Consider the following 16,085-nt stretch of genomic DNA (forward strand, 5'->3'; position numbering starts at 1 on the left):
GATCATGTGATTAGAATAATATTCAAAAACTCATTTTTACTCATAAACATATACTTCCCTTTTACCTGCAATTCATTTCAAGTCTTTCCCTGCTCTCCCATTCTAAATTTAAAAAGTTTTCTTTATGATCTCCTTTTGAGAATCAACATGCTATAATAGGAAAGACAATGGACCTGAAGGCAGATCTGAGTTTGATTAGCCTTGTGAGCTTGAGAAAGTCAGTTAACATCTCTGAACCTACTGTGTTCATTAGTAAGATGGAGATTCTAATACTTTTGATATTTATAACATTATTTTGAGAATCAAAGGAGATTATGGCTCTAAAGTATTTTTAAGAGCTTTAGAAAGGATTGGAATAGCAACTGGATATATGATTTCATTAGTATTCACATAGCCAGATTATATTAGAAGTAGGACCTTAATCAAGTCTTCTTGGCTCCAAAATTAGTTCTCTATGTGTGCCTTGTTTCCTTCTGTAAAATGTAAATTATTATAATTACTAATAATGAATTATGATTTTCTACATAGTACAATGAAGTTGAAGGATCTGTATTCAAAACCTACCTTCAATACTTGAGCAAGTCAATAAACTTCCCAGGAATTATTTTCTTATTTGTAAAATCAAGTGACCTCTGAAGTCTCTTGTAGCCCTCTATCTCTATTATCTAGGATGAGCTTATACAGTATCAAGACAATCTCATCTTAATTAGTAAGTAGACAAACTTTTACAAGGAAGTTCTTTTGGTTCAAATCAGAAATAATATTTTCCTTAAAATTTCAAAAATTTCAGCAACGTAAGCACATGATCCAACAATGCAAATCACAAGTTTCTACTTTACCATTATTTCCAAACTTTCAATTTCTCTTACAAAGATATGTTAGAATTAATCATGTTATTTTGCTATTTTAATGACCCAATTTGTGATCCAATTTATGAAATGCAAAATTGTTGAATAATATCTTACTGTTATAACCGTGATGCTGATTTGTTCTCTGAGTATGAATACACATATGTTGATATATATATATCTGAATACATGTGTATATAGAGAATGTGTGTATCTATATATACAAACATGTATGAATATAAATATATGTATGTATGTAAATATACACATTTATGCAGATTGGATTATTATGATAGAATACTAAACTTGATGACTGAGGACAAATCCTGACTCAGAATTACTAGCTACGAACATTTGGGCAGATCAAAGTCCCCTTTGATAGTCTCAGTTAGTTCATCTGTAAAATAGGCAAATCTATTTTACAATAGGTTGTGAAAATCAAATGAGATAACACATGTAAAGTGCTTTGCAAACTCTAAATTGTTATGTGATTATTAACATTATTATCATTTAAGAAATCTAGTCATGTATTCTAGATGGCCAATATCCAAATGTAGATGGGTAATTTTATTTCATTCTTATTTCATTTTAGATCACTGGATTTACTTTGCAATTTGCAAAACGACTACAGGTTAACATACTCGTTAAACCAGTAAAAAAAATTGAGTAAGTTTTCTGTATCTGATTTATATAATTTTTGCATGAATAAAAAACAATCTCTAATAATTAGACCAAATGGAACTAGAGCATTAAATCTATATAAAAGGTCAAACTTCAAATGTAATCTAGTTTAAAACCAAAATATCCATTTTTTGCTTATTTTGCTAATGGCTTTCACTTAGCAATTCATTATTATTTGCATTAAGGAGCATAAATGACACATTTCAAACTTTTGAAACAGGGAAGTTAGATGGTGTAGTGTATCCCCTACCAGAGTGTCAAACCCGGAGTCAGGTAGACTCATCTTCCTGAGTTCAAATCCTTCCTCAAACACTTACTAATTATGTGACCTTGGGGAAATCACCATTTGCTTTGGTTTCCTCATCTATAAAATGGGTTGAAGAAGGAAATGGCAAACCACTCCAGCATCTTTAGTAAGAAAATTCCAAGTGGAGTCATGAAGAGTTAGACAAGACTGAAAAACAATTGAAATAAACAATTGAGATGTATAGGTATGACAATCAATAAATAAAAATTAAACAAGGAATATTTAAATTACTGGATTTTGAAAAATCTGCAAAACCCCTCTTAAGCATATTGTTCTTATACTTTTCACTTCCTGTTGAGCATCTCCACCTGAACTTCTTGCTATCCCATGAAACTTTTTGTCTTATGGAATCTCCTCTCTTAAACTTCTTCCTACTCCTACTCCTATACATCTATTAATGGCACTGCAAAACTCTCAGGCAAGAAACTTTTAATTCCTTGTCCTCCTGCACCTTCCTCACACATTTTATTATCTTACATTTCTACAATATAGCTTTCATTTTACCTCTCATGCTTTCTCATACTGCAACCACCATGATTCAAGCTTTCATCACTTCATCTGGAGAAATCTCTCTACTAGTAGTCTCTTCTTTCTCTAGTCATCCTTCACATCACTGCCAAAATAATATTCTTAATGAGTAGATACTCCTTCCCTCCTCTATTCAAAACTTTCAATAACGGCCTAATGCCAAGAAGGTAAAATTCAAATTTCTTTAGAAGCTAAGACTCTCCATTATCAGGCTCTTACCTTTCCAGACTTAGTTCAGATTACTCATCTAATTATTTGGACAGGTAATAAGCAAAGACAGGAGTTGCCTACTCCCTAAAAGCTCAAAGCTGGCTCTTTTTAAAGCTGACTAATTCACTGTCTGGCCTTTCATCTTACACTAAAGACACATTCATGAGGTTGTCTCCTCCCTCTCACTGGGCTAAGCTTTCAACTTGTGACTCAACAATAAGTGAAAGCTCCTTAAATAGTGTCTGGCATATTCTTGTTGAGTGATATAGTTGAAAGATATCCAGATACCTATAGCCCATTAATCTAAAGATACTTTTTCTCTCCAGCTCATGAACCTCCTTATGATTTCTGGACCTATTTCTATTAGACTCAGATACCCTTGCAAAGGAAAGTTAAGAGGAAAGAACATCAGAACTATCTCTTTGACAATGGTCCCAGCCCAGCATTGCTAAGTAAAAAATATATATATATATATTATATATATATATATATATATATATATATAGAGAGAGAGAGAGAGAGAGAGAGAGAGAGAGAGAGAGAGAGAGAGAGAGAGAGAGCACTTCCCTTCTGTAGAAAGCAAGAGAAAAGAACAGGGAGTTAAAGCTTTTTTTTTTTTTTTTTTTTTTTTTTTTTGGTTGGTTTCTTTTTGTTCTTGTTATTGCTGTTTGTTTTCTAAGGGCGGGGAAGAAGGACAAGAAAGTGGGGATGAAGGGTAAGATCTTGACAGTGATTGAATCTTCTTCTATCTCTTAGTTCTCAAAGAAGGGATAGGAAGTTGTCACACAGCTGAGGTCTCCTACGGCTTCTGTCATAGGTCACCACCTACAGTTTTACTGAATTGGGCCTTAGTCAGCAATTCAAATGACCTCCCAACTTTAACTTTTGAACTTTTTTTTTTTTAGTCTGAATATCTCCTACATCCTCTCTACTAGTAAGCACAGCCTGTGAATTTATAGCTCTTCCTTCCCCTAAAGCCTCATGGGATAGATTTTCTTTCTCTTTCTTCTCAGTCAGTACAAAATCAAGGACAAGATCACAGAAACTTGAAAAATGTTTGGTAACCCTATAAGACAAAATAAATAAGTACCACCATGGACAGGTACCCAGTCCCTAAGATTTTCGTATCAATGCCTCTATAGTCTGAGTCAAGCTCATTAAACTTGTTCATACACTCTATTTTCTAGGAAAATAAATTATTAGTTGTTCTCTGAAATTCACATGCCAGTTTGTGCCTCTGGGTAGCCAGTCTTTTGAAATTTTTCTCTTTCTTTGATTTGTAAGTCAGGTACCTCCTCTTTTAAGAGGTTTTCCCTGCCCTTTAACTTCCCACTCTGTTGTGATCTTTTTCTTCTCAAAAAGCAGCCAGGTGATAAAAGTTCAGATCTTTTATTTTCTTCAATATAGCCCGGTTAGCTTAGAGGCCTATCTCTCTGCTTGGTTCCAAGAGCTCTCTCCGAATGTCACCAAATCCAAAGGTCTGGTCCTTCAGCCTCTGCCTCTGTTTTCTTCAGCCTCCAGCCAGCTCCAACTCTTCATGTCATTCCGCTGAAATCTCGACTTGTAGCGTCTTCCTCTCTCGAGCACTCTCCGACTGGCCCATTGGCCTATTTATGCTCCTTCCAGAGAGAGGGATTATGGGTAGTTCTACTTAGTACCTTGTTTCAGGTTCTGCCCAAAACATCTTCTTGTAAGATTAGATCAACTCTAATTACTTAGCAGTTAGTAAGGATTCCAACATCTCCCCCTTTCTTTTGTTTTAAAATATAGGGGGTTTCTGAGGGGGTACACATAAATCCATCAATATGGGCCAGAACTTTGTAACAGATATACATGGTATACATAAATCCATCAATATGGGAGGCATTATACATAATTTACATGAGCACATAGCAATATAACACAGGCTAGTAGTAATGTAACAAATAACAAGAATCATCCTGAAAATTTACACATGTCCATAAGTCCTAGAAACAGTCCAATAGGATTCCATTGTCCATTAGTTCATGTGCCAGGAATCTAATAATTCCTGTAAGCTCTGAAGTACTGCAAAAGGTCTCATCAACAATTTTTCATCTCAGGGAATCCAGTGATTCTTGCTGGTTTTTCAGGAACTGAAAGCTGAAGATTTTAAAGTTCTTTTGACAGTCTCATTGTTAGCCTTTTCCACCTGTGGAAATATAAGCAGATCCTCTTCCCCAAGCAATTAACCTAATTCCCTTCTATTTACCAAATTTGGGATTTCTCCTCATCATCTGGTAATTACATTGGAGTTGTTTGCATTGGATATTGTCTTGTTGTCTTAAAAGGCCTGTATTCTTCCCAACTGTAATCCTGATTGCTTTTTCTGTTGGTTGATGACATCAGAGTCCTGAATTTCTAAAGTCTCTCTGGGTGTAACCTCAGCTGCTATCATGTCCCACCTGTCCTTTGATTGATACTTTAGAGCTGGGCCCTGCCTCTCATTCCTCTGGGTCAATATACATTTAGAGGCCCAGTGAAAGCCTCGGTTACATTTTGGACATGGGGTTTTGGGTTTTCTCTCACCCTGTCTTCTCACTCTATCTCCATATCTACAATGAGCTCTCAAATGTCCAATTTTTCCGCACTGAAAACATCGACGAGTTTCTCTAGAATTCCTCTGCCAAGAAGGACCTTGTCTTTCCATGTTCATCATAGTCTGGGCATAATAAGCATTTGTGCCCACTGTGGCACAGCGTCTTATGATTTCCTCTAAAGGAGCATCTTTGTCTAGCCCCCATATAATTCTTTTGCAAACCTCATTGGCATTTTCCTTAGCCAAATGTTTAGTCATTATTTCTGTTGCTGCATTGTCTCCAATGGTTCTTATTACAGCTGTTTGTAAACGTCTCACAAAATCTGCAAAAGGTTCATTGGGACCTTGCTCTATTTTTGTGAAAGCATTATTTCCATCTTTCTGTCCAGGGAGAGAATTCCAAGCTTTTATTGCAGCCTTAGAAATTTGCTCATACACTGTTATGGGATAATAAATCTGTTGTGAACTCTCTGCATACTGACCTTCACCAGCTAGTTGGTCAAAAGCAACTTGTACAATAGCTCCTATTTGCCTATTGCGTTGGGCTTGAATCCTACATAATTCATTCGGGGTTAGGATTTCATAAGACAAATTATCTAGTAACATCTTCACATAAGATGATGTAGCCCCATAAAGAGTGCAACCCTTTTTCAAATCTTTAATTTTTTCCAAATTAAAAGGAGTGTATCTTCTCCTTTTTTGACCTGAGGAGTTGAGCTCTTCAATCACAGGATATGCATTTATAAAATCAGATATATCTTCTCCTTCATTTTTTGCTTTAATTAATGCTTTTTCTAATCTTGTCAAATTCTGCTTTACAGGAGAAGCTGACTGTGTTTCTGTCTCTCTCCCTCCCCCTTGTTCTAGCCATGAAGGGTTAATTGCGGGGGGAGGGTCATGAGATGTGGAATCACCTAATTCCTCCTTCTGTGAAGTATCATACTCAGAATTGTAATTAACTCCATTCTCATCTGATTTGTCCTCCTTTTCACCTAGTAAAGTTGGCACTTCCTCCTGTACTTTCCTTTTCATCATTCTATCACTTAAATAACTTCTTATAGCCAATTGTATTACATTATATGTATTAATTATTGAGTTAGGCCCATTTTTATCATAGAATTGACAAAGATCCTCTCCAACCAATTTCCATTCATTTAGATCTAATTCCTTATCAAGAGAGAAACAAGGACATATGTCCTTTACAGTTTGTAAAAGTTCAGTGATTTGCTGTAAACTTATAATTAAACCTTGGCTTTCCATAATTTTGACAATGCTCTCTAAACATTTTCCTTGAACAGAAACAGGCTGTTTTCTAAATATCTGTCCCATCTTAGCTGAAATTCTACTTTAACTCTTCTAACAAAATTTCTTTGTTGCACTCACCCTAATTTCTGGGTTGAAGTCTTTTCCACTGGATCAGGATCAGAGGTTTTTCCACTTGAATCAGGATCGTAGCTTTTCCACTGAAATCCACTGAGGGGGGTCTGTCAGCCCCACGTTGGGCGCCAAAATGTTGTGATCTTTTTCTTCTCAAAAAGCAGCCAGGTGATAAAAGTTCAGATCTTTTATTTTCTTCAATATAGCCCGGTTAGCTTAGAGGCCTATCTCTCTGCTTGGTTCCAAGAGCTCTCTCCGAATGTCACCAAATCCAAAGGTCTGGTCCTTCAGCCTCTGCCTCTGTTTTCTTCAGCCTCCAGCCAGCTCCAACTCTTCATGTCATTCCGCTGAAATCTCGACTTGTAGCGTCTTCCTCTCTCGAGCACTCTCCGACTGGCCCATTGGCCTATTTATGCTCCTTCCAGAGAGAGGGATTATGGGTAGTTCTACTTAGTACCTTGTTTCAGGTTCTGCCCAAAACATCTTCTTGTAAGATTAGATCAACTCTAATTACTTAGCAGTTAGTAAGGATTCCAACACCACTCCTCAGATTTGCTGAGGATACTGTGTTCGGATCTCTCATTTGTCTCTTATACTATACCTTGTTTTACTCTTAGTTTTAGTGTACAGATTATAATTCACACAAAAGATGGTAGGCTCCTTGTGGATAAGAACTGTTGATTTTCATCTATGTAGTCTTAATACAATTTGTTACATATAAAAGGTATTAATAAATGGTTGGACCAAATATTCAGTTTTTAAAAATCTATGTTTTCCATTGTTTCACAGCACTTTAAGTAAACTGAAACGAAACTATCTTGTCCCAATTCTTTGGCTTAATGAAGTAAGTATTTTGAATATATTAATTACTAAAGGTCAGAAGAATTTTTCTTTGTAAAAGAAATCTTTTAATGACAGTTCTCTTTGTCAGCTTAATCCTTCCCCAAACCTTCCTTTTCTTTTCCTATAGTTTGCTTCAAAATATGTTCTTATTTATTATTTGTTTAAGGTTTAGAATTGGATATGTTTTATTATTTTTGGATGTGTTTATATGCTAATGAATTTATGCAGTATTGATCATCTGTGGATGGTCATATGCACATGTGTGCATAAGCTTGTTTTTCTTTTTCTTTTTCACTTAATTAATTAATTTATTTATTCTCCAGAATGGTTGGTTCATGTGACAGCCCCACCAACAATGCATTAATGTCCCAATTTTCCCATATCACCTCCTATATTTATCATTATTTTTTTCTTGCCATCTTGGCCAATCTGAGAGGTGTGAGGTGTTACCTCACAGTTGTTTTAATTTGCATTTCTCTAATTAATAGTGATTTAGATAATTTTTTTTAATATGACTATAGATGGCTCTAATTTCATCATCAGAAAATAGCCTGTTCATATCCTCTGACTATTTATTACTTGGGGAATGACATGCATTCTTATAAATTTGGCACAGTTCTTTATATATTTTAGAAATGAGACTCTTATTAGAAATACTAACTATAAAAAAAATCCCCAGCTTTATACTTCCCTTTTAATTTTGTTTCTGTTGGTTTGGTTTATACAAAAACTTTTTTTTAATTTAATATAATCAAAGTTTTAAAATTTGCCTTTCATAATTATTTCTAGTTCTTCTTTGGTCATAAATTCCTCCCTTCTGCAATGATCTGATAAGTAAATTCTCCCTTGCTTTCCTAATTTGCTTATGGTATCATCCTTTATGCCCAAATCATATACCCATTTTGATATTTTTGGGGGGCGTGTGGTGTGAGATATAGATCTATGCCAAGTTTCCAACATTATTTTCCAAGTACCACTCTATTTTTTAACCAGTACCAAATGCTTTTGATGACCGATGCTTTATAATATAGTTTTAAGATTGGTATTGCTAAGCTACCATTCTCTGTGTTTTTTTTCCCATTAATTCCCTTGATATTCTTGACCTTTTGTTCTTTCCAGTTAATTTTATTATTATTTTTTCTAGTTTTATAAAATAATTTTTGGCAGATAGATTGATATGGAACTGAACAAGTAGACCAATTTAGGTATAATTGTCATTTTTATTATATTAGCTTGGTCTACCCAGGAGCAATTGATATTTTTCAAAGTTTTTAGATCTGATTTTATTTGTGTAAGAAGTGTTTTATAATTTTGTTCATATAGTACCTAAGTTTGTCTTGGCAGGTAGACACCCAAATATTTTGTTTTGTCTATAGTTATTTTAAATGGAATTTCTCTTTGTGTCTCTTGCTGCTGAGTGCCTGTGTTTTTCTATTTTTATAAATGACCAAAATGGACAGAAACATAAATGTTCCTTTATACTGAACAAACAAGAATATATTCTGCCAATCAGCACCATTAAGATTATTTTAATCCATTGGGTCTTGCAATAGGCAACAGATCCTAAGCCAATTCTACATCTTTCATAGAGTGGTTCTAGTTAAGTTTTGTCATGCTGAATCACATTTTGTGTGCTAATGTCAAGTCAAGGACAAGTTTACAAATATCATGGGACAGATTGCTGCTAAAAAACTTGGATACCATCTTGTAATCATTCAAGACAACTAGTCACAGAGCTAAGAAGTACTTTGGGCCCCAGTACTGGAAATGAACCCAAAAATTCTTTGAACTTTTCTTCTGATACTGGTGAACAAATGGCTACTGACAGTTTGGTACAATTAGCTGCTGATCAGTCTTACTAGTGGCTAGAATTTTAGGCAATCATCAATCACTATTATTATCAAAGTGCCTTACTGGGAATAAAGAAAGATTAATGAAATCAAACATGAAGAATGGTTATAATTCACTGATTTTCAATGTTCATGCTCTAGTCCAAATGTAATCATTCAGTCCTGACCTTGTTTGTAAAAAAAGAATTGGGCAGACACAAGAGTTTTGAGGAGGTAGCTACTTGCAAAAGGGGAAAGATTATTGGAAAGGAAAAAGCAAATGGGATAAAAAAATTGAAGCTACATCAATGATTCAATACACTTTGCATATATCTTTATCTCAAGTCTACCTTGAACCACAAAGAGTAAGAACTTTTACTAGGCAAAACCTAGGGCATGGATATAAGATTTCCTCTTAACCTAGGGAGCCATTTGATCATAATTTTCTTTTTTCTGTTTTGGGCTGAGTTAGCCCCAGATAAATCCTAATTATTAATCACATTTTTTAAGCTTCTGAGGCATACCTTTGTTTGTTAAAATACATAAACACAAGAATCCAAGAGGGGGATATCTGTCAAATGTTCATTATTTTGTTTTATTTCTTCATAAGAAATTGTACTTTGTCTTGATTTCAGACTGGTACTATTGGTGATGAGAAAGCTGAAATGTTCAGAAAACAAGTAACTGGCAAAATAAACCTCTTGGGTCTGATAGAAATGGTTTTACTTGCCGTTGGTCTGGTGACCTTTGTTGCATCCATGATTGCATATTGTGTATGCAGATCAAAAAAAATAAAATAAGTAAGTATTCTCATAAACCAAGCAAATATAAAACTGTTGTTGCCTTAGCATAGTTACTCACTTTCAATGTTTTCGTGGTATTCAAAAGAAGGTTCATACACCTAAAGGTGTGAATATTTCTGTGTGAACAACACATCATTCAATTACTCTACAACTTTGATGAACTTTTAGATAAAAAAGTAAGTAGTAGAGAAGGCATAGTTTCATAGATTCTTAGAGTTGGAGAGTTGGAATATATCTTAGTGACCCTATAGGACAACCCCAATATAAACATTCTTATTCTTTGATATCATGGTTACTGGCCATCGAACTTCTGCTTGAAAATTTCTACTGACAAAGAACTCAGTATATTGCAATGCTGTTAAGATCAAATGAGATAATTTACTTAATCATCCTTACAAACTTTACAATACGATATTACTAGTTTTTGTTAGCTAATAAAATGGATATGTGGTGCAGCCTGGAAGATCTGAGGTCCAGTCTCTCCTCAGACCCTTACTAACTGTGTGATTCTGGGCAAGTCACTTAATTTTTCAATTTACTCAATTGTAAAATGGAAATAATAGTATCTATTCCCCAAGATTGTCCTGAGGATCCAAATGAGGTAATATCCATGAAGTACTTTACAACCTTTCTGTGACTTCTGACTTTATAGAGTTGGCTGGGCTATGGAATGACTGAATGAAGTGGTCAATATCACATGGTTTTGATATGTGAAGAAGTAAAATTTAAACAAAAATGTTGAGATATTGAGGGACTTCTCCAGGATCAAATAGTCCCCATATGTTAGATATGATGTTATACTTGAGAGGCAGCACACTCTCTATCTCATCCAAAAACAAAAGACTCAAATGTACAAACCTATGAAGTAAAGACCCTTTATTACCATTGTATTCATTTACCACTGAGTTACTAAAGTGATATTCTTAAAATGCAGGTTTGATCATATCATCTCCTTGCTCAGTAAACCCCAGGGCCTGCCTACTGCCACTAGCAGCACATATAAAATGCCTTCATAACCAAACCCTCTTCAACTTCTTAGTCTTGTTAATACCTTACTCCCTAATACTTACTCTTCACAGACAATAGCCTACTAGTTCCTCCATGAAAAATCACTCCGTCTCTCCATTCCAGGCATTTTCTCTGTCTGTTCCACTACACTGAAATGTTCTCCCTCATCTACTATGACTACTGACCACCTTGCTTTCTTTTAAGTGCTAACTAAAATATCACCTTCTACTGAAAACTTTCCCCAACTCTTCTTAATTCCAGTGCTCTCCTTACATTGTTTCTGATTTGACCTGTATGTAGTAAACTGCTTTGCTTATATTTATTTGCATGTGATCTCTTCTGTTAGACTTTAAGTTCCTTGAGGATGGAAATTATCTTTTACCTTCATTTGTATACCTCCAGCATTCAGTTCAATGCTTGGCATTTAACAAATGTTTATTGAACTGAATTAAATGTCAATTTCTATATATATATATATTTATATTTACAAATTTATTTACAAAATTAAGGTAATTTTTCAGCATTGACAGTTGCAAATTCTTTTGTTCCAACTTTTTTCCCTCCTTCTCCCTACCCCTTCCCCCAGATGGCAGGTTGACCAATACATGTTAGATATGTTAAAGTATAAGTTAAATTATATATATATATACATGTCCAAACAGTTATTTTGCTGTATAAAAAGAGTAAGACTTTGAAATAGTGTACAACTAGCCAGGGAAGGAAATCAAAAATGCAGGCAGACAAAAATAGAGGGATTGGGAATTCTATGTAGTGGTTGAATGTCAATTTCATAACATTATATCATATTACCTTCATTTATGTCTAGCGTTAGGTCATGAAATTAATCATTCACTAAGTTGTGTTTCTTCTAAGACTTTTGGGAAGATTAGGGTACATATCAGCCTGATATCTTCACTTTACTTGTTAGCAGTCAGGCCAAATAGTGATAAGATGAAGTTTTCTTTTTACTACTACTTAGAAAACATTTTTTTTCCTTGATTGTTTTCTATAAATTTTTCTGTAGCTGAAAGGTTGGAGAATTAGCAACACACCCTAAAAAAAGTATACTAACTTTTAGAGACTTGGTATTTACTATAAATCTATTTATTTTACACTCTTAGTGGGGAAAAAGCTTTAACTTTTAAAAGTTAACTTGCTAATTTTTCACTCCCTTTTACAGGTAGCAAGAAACACTGGATACAGAGGATAACTGTGTCATAATCAGGATCTTTAGTAACACTGACTCAAATAAAGGATATAGTTTGTGTACACAGACTATACTAAAGGAAAGCTGAGACATTGATCTTGAAACTACATATATTTATCTCATACTTTTAAAAAATGGATCATGATTATGTTGGTTGCAAAATCTAGAAAACACAATTATACATGAGTAAATTGTCCTATCACTAGTACTATCTGGTAAGAGATTCAGTACAAGTGCTGAAGTTTGCACAGGACACAAGGACTGAGATTTCCAAAGTTCCATGGGAAAAGAGCTATCACCAATCACGTTGCCTATAGTCAATAGTAATAAAGTATTTTTTCCCCTTTCTCAAAAGCTATCAGTCCAACACTTCATGAGAAAAAATAACTTGAAAGGCCAATAGGGACTGTATGATTATTGGCCCCACTATTTCTATCTTAGCCCATTGAGAAACATAAAATGTATCAGTTACATTTTGCCTAAATATAGGCCCTGTTCTTCTTGACCCTGTGCTCAGAAAAATGAAAACCCCACAATCGCCTGTCTTTTCCTTTTCACTGATACAGTTTTGGATATTTTCCCCAAGCTTTTCACTTGTTCAGGAAGTTTGTGAGAATAGTCCTTCATCCTTTCATTCATCCAAGATTTAAGGCTGGTTACTTCAAAATGCTGAAATGTCATCAAAGATATCAATCAAAAGTGTTGTTTTTTTATGAATTATGCTCAATCATGCAATGTGTATATTAATAAAGTTAATGGTGACATTATAACTGAGGATTACATAGTTCCAAAAGGATTGATTTAAAATTCAAATGATTTTAATTAGTTCTCTTTTATATTATCTTATTCTACTATATCTTCATTTTCATATAGCACATATCTTTCTTTTTTGTTCTCCCAACATGTGAATATTTTAAGGTGTCTTTTCTTCATTTAGATTCTACCTAAGTTTCTTTGGCATTTAAGCGACAATATCTTGATTTGTTTTAATTTACTTTTTTTTCTGAAAAATTGGGGAAGAAAAGACTGAAACATGCTGAGTTCCTTTTCTGGTTCTTTATTTTAAAAAATAAATGTTGATGTACTCTTGATAGAGTTCCTCCATCCCCCACATTGGTAGAGGCCTGTTTCTTCTAAGGCCGTTGATAACACCAGTGTATGGTAGAAGAAAAATCCACTTTTTTCAGAAAGAAGAATATACTTCATGTTTCATGTACAGAAAAAGGAAAACAATTACATTTTTTTAATATTAAATGCTAATCCAAGAACCAGAACATTAATCATTTATTTTCATATTTAAATTGGGAACATGTTAGAATCTCAACAAGTACCATAGCATGTCTGAGGAAAAAAAATCTCATTGGAGAATTCAGAGATCTAACAAAATTAGTTAATTGGATATATTTTTTTCAGTGTACTAAATATTGATTAGTTTATTATGGTGTACAAAATCTATTTTCAGATATTGACCAGTCAATAAGATAACCAAAAGCTTAGATGAGTACTTAAGTTAGAAAATAAAATAACTTATGTTCATTCAGCCCTCAAGAAATCTCATTTAAGACAAAAAGTTTAGATGTACTTGCTGTGGTGGAAATATTTTATCTTTTATACTTATTTAGAAGACAATACAAAAAAAAAAAAAACACCAAAACATCTTTATGTCCCTAGGGAAGATCCAGTGCTTTAAGAACTAGGATAAAATAGTTTTGGGACGGGAAACATAATCTACCCCAATACTTTCATAAATATTACTTCCTAAAGCAAAGCTAGACCTGGGTTCCATGGGGTTACACTGCTAGAACTTAATGACATTTATAATGGATTCTAACCCTGATTCAGGCATTTACAAATCAGGAAAGTGAAATGGGATGCTTTATTTTCCCACATGCATTGAATGTTTAAATGCAACCTTAACTTCACAGCACTCCTTTTATATTTTAGGCATTGCATTTCAATTTTTAAAATTTTTCATATGATTGTCAAAGACTGAACATTCTCATGCAAAATGTATTGAAAATATTTCACAGTAAACTGAATGCTGTTTCACCTTTGAAAGGACAATATAAGATAGACAAGGGTATATCTTTCATATAGAAAAAAAGATGGGTCAATTTTTAATAGTTTTATTTGTGCAAAAATAGTGTTGGTTTTTTTTTTTTTTCCAAATGAATGGCTAGTTTTCAATGGGGTTAAATGTTTGAGGATTTGTAATTATATGTGGGTGAAATGCATGATTTTTTAAAATGCAAAACTATACAGAGCAATCACCCATAATCTTAATTGCAAAAAATCATGAAAATCCTTGAAAATAGTTTTTCTTGCATAAATTTTGCCATTTAAAAAACATCTAGTTTTTTTCAGACAAAACAAATGCTTCTTACTGTTAATATATAAACTGAGAAACAAAATAAATGGTATTGTGCTTAGATTCTCAGGAAAAATGTATATTATATATATAATATATATACATATATTATATATATATGTATTTAGCACTGCTTGTGAAAGCAATAGATATAGTTATATACAGCCTGTTTCTATATTGAAATTTAACTTTGTAAAAGAGCTGAATGCTTGTTGATGTGTATGTGTGCAATAATGTCTCAATCATTTTCTGTGTTATTTTATTTACCCATGATAAATGTCAAACTATACACAAAGCACAAAGTAAATTTATAGAGCTTAATTTGGAGGATATGATAAACCACTTTTCTATTTGAAGTCACTCAGAGGAGAAGAGTAGTAAATGATCTTTTTTTTTTCTTTCCCCCTAAACTGTGGGAATCTTGGGAGGTTTGGTATCATCCTAACTACATTCTGTATACTTTTATAACTCTTTTCTCTTTTTATATGTATTCACAGAAATACACTGCCTGTTTCCCCATAAGTATCTTCACTCTTATTTGTTTTGCAGTATAATTGGATTAATCATTTCCCAATGAGTTGTTATATTTGTATTAAAGATACAGAACATTCTGCCTTTCAACTTATGGCCCCCAAATAGTACCATTTTGAAATGTATGTAAAAATAAATAAGCTTTCATTACAAAAAAATAAAAAAATAATAGTGAGTATTTTCTGCTTCCTTCCTCCTTTTCTGCATAGCTCTTATTATTTTGCATACTTGTAGTCATATTTTAATTATATGGATGTTCTCTTTAGATGGTGTGGATCCATCATTTTATGCCTCTGTTCCTATTTAATTTTCAGTTAATATTTAAACACTTTATCTCATTGTAGAATGACAGAATTAGATCAGTAAGAGGCTTTGACAATATAGTCCAGTGTTGAATTTACAAATGAGGAAATAGAGGCCCAGGGAGTTTAAGTGACATCCATAATGTCATACTAATAGTATTCATATTCAGATTTTAACTCAGATCCTCTGGTTCCAAAGCAAGAACTCTTTTCACTGATTTATGCTGCTTTCCAAAGTATGCTCATGTGAAAAAAAAAAAAAAAACTCAAGGAATCAGTTCTATTTATATATAGTCCTACAGGACAGATTATATAATCCTGTGGTGATTAAAAAAAAATTTCTATGTAACCTTGGAATGAGTTTTATGGTTGCTTTGTTGCTTAATGATAACATCACTTTTATTCTAGGTATATTTCCCACCCAAATGAAGTGGGGCCACAAAGGACTCTACCTAGTGTAAACAGTATGTGTCAATAACCCACTCAAGGAATTATAAACACAGATGCTTTGAAACTCTTAATGTCTCTATAATCACTTTGGGATTAGAAAAATAAAGTTAATCCATAGGATAGGTAACTTGAGTTGGCACACTTTGGAATTTTGTCATCCTCCATATGGCATTTTTAATGACAGAGTAAAAGAATAATTGCAATTTCAGGATTAAGTGTCTGTATTTTTCTTCAGT

General features: G+C 33.6%; 1 protein-coding gene across 8 annotated transcripts in view; it reads left to right on the forward strand.

The window, feature by feature from the left end:
• The window catches only part of CD36 (CD36 molecule), a 132,693-nt gene extending 117,418 nt beyond the window's left edge, over positions 1–15,275 (forward strand). For all 8 annotated transcript variants that reach the window (XM_052000707.1, XM_052000706.1, XM_052000709.1 and 5 more), the window contains 4 exons: positions 1,441–1,514; positions 7,298–7,352; positions 9,816–9,980; positions 12,172–15,275. In XM_052000707.1, coding sequence (XP_051856667.1) covers positions 1,441–1,514; positions 7,298–7,352; positions 9,816–9,980 — 294 coding nt within the window. In that variant the 3' untranslated portion in view covers positions 12,172–15,275. The remainder of the gene's footprint in view (positions 1–1,440; positions 1,515–7,297; positions 7,353–9,815; positions 9,981–12,171) is intronic.
• The last annotated feature ends 810 nt before the right edge of the window (positions 15,276–16,085 follow it).

The sequence above is a fragment of the Antechinus flavipes genome, chromosome 5 (genome assembly GCF_016432865.1).
Source record: "Antechinus flavipes isolate AdamAnt ecotype Samford, QLD, Australia chromosome 5, AdamAnt_v2, whole genome shotgun sequence".
Taxonomy (NCBI): Eukaryota; Metazoa; Chordata; class Mammalia; order Dasyuromorphia; family Dasyuridae; genus Antechinus; species Antechinus flavipes.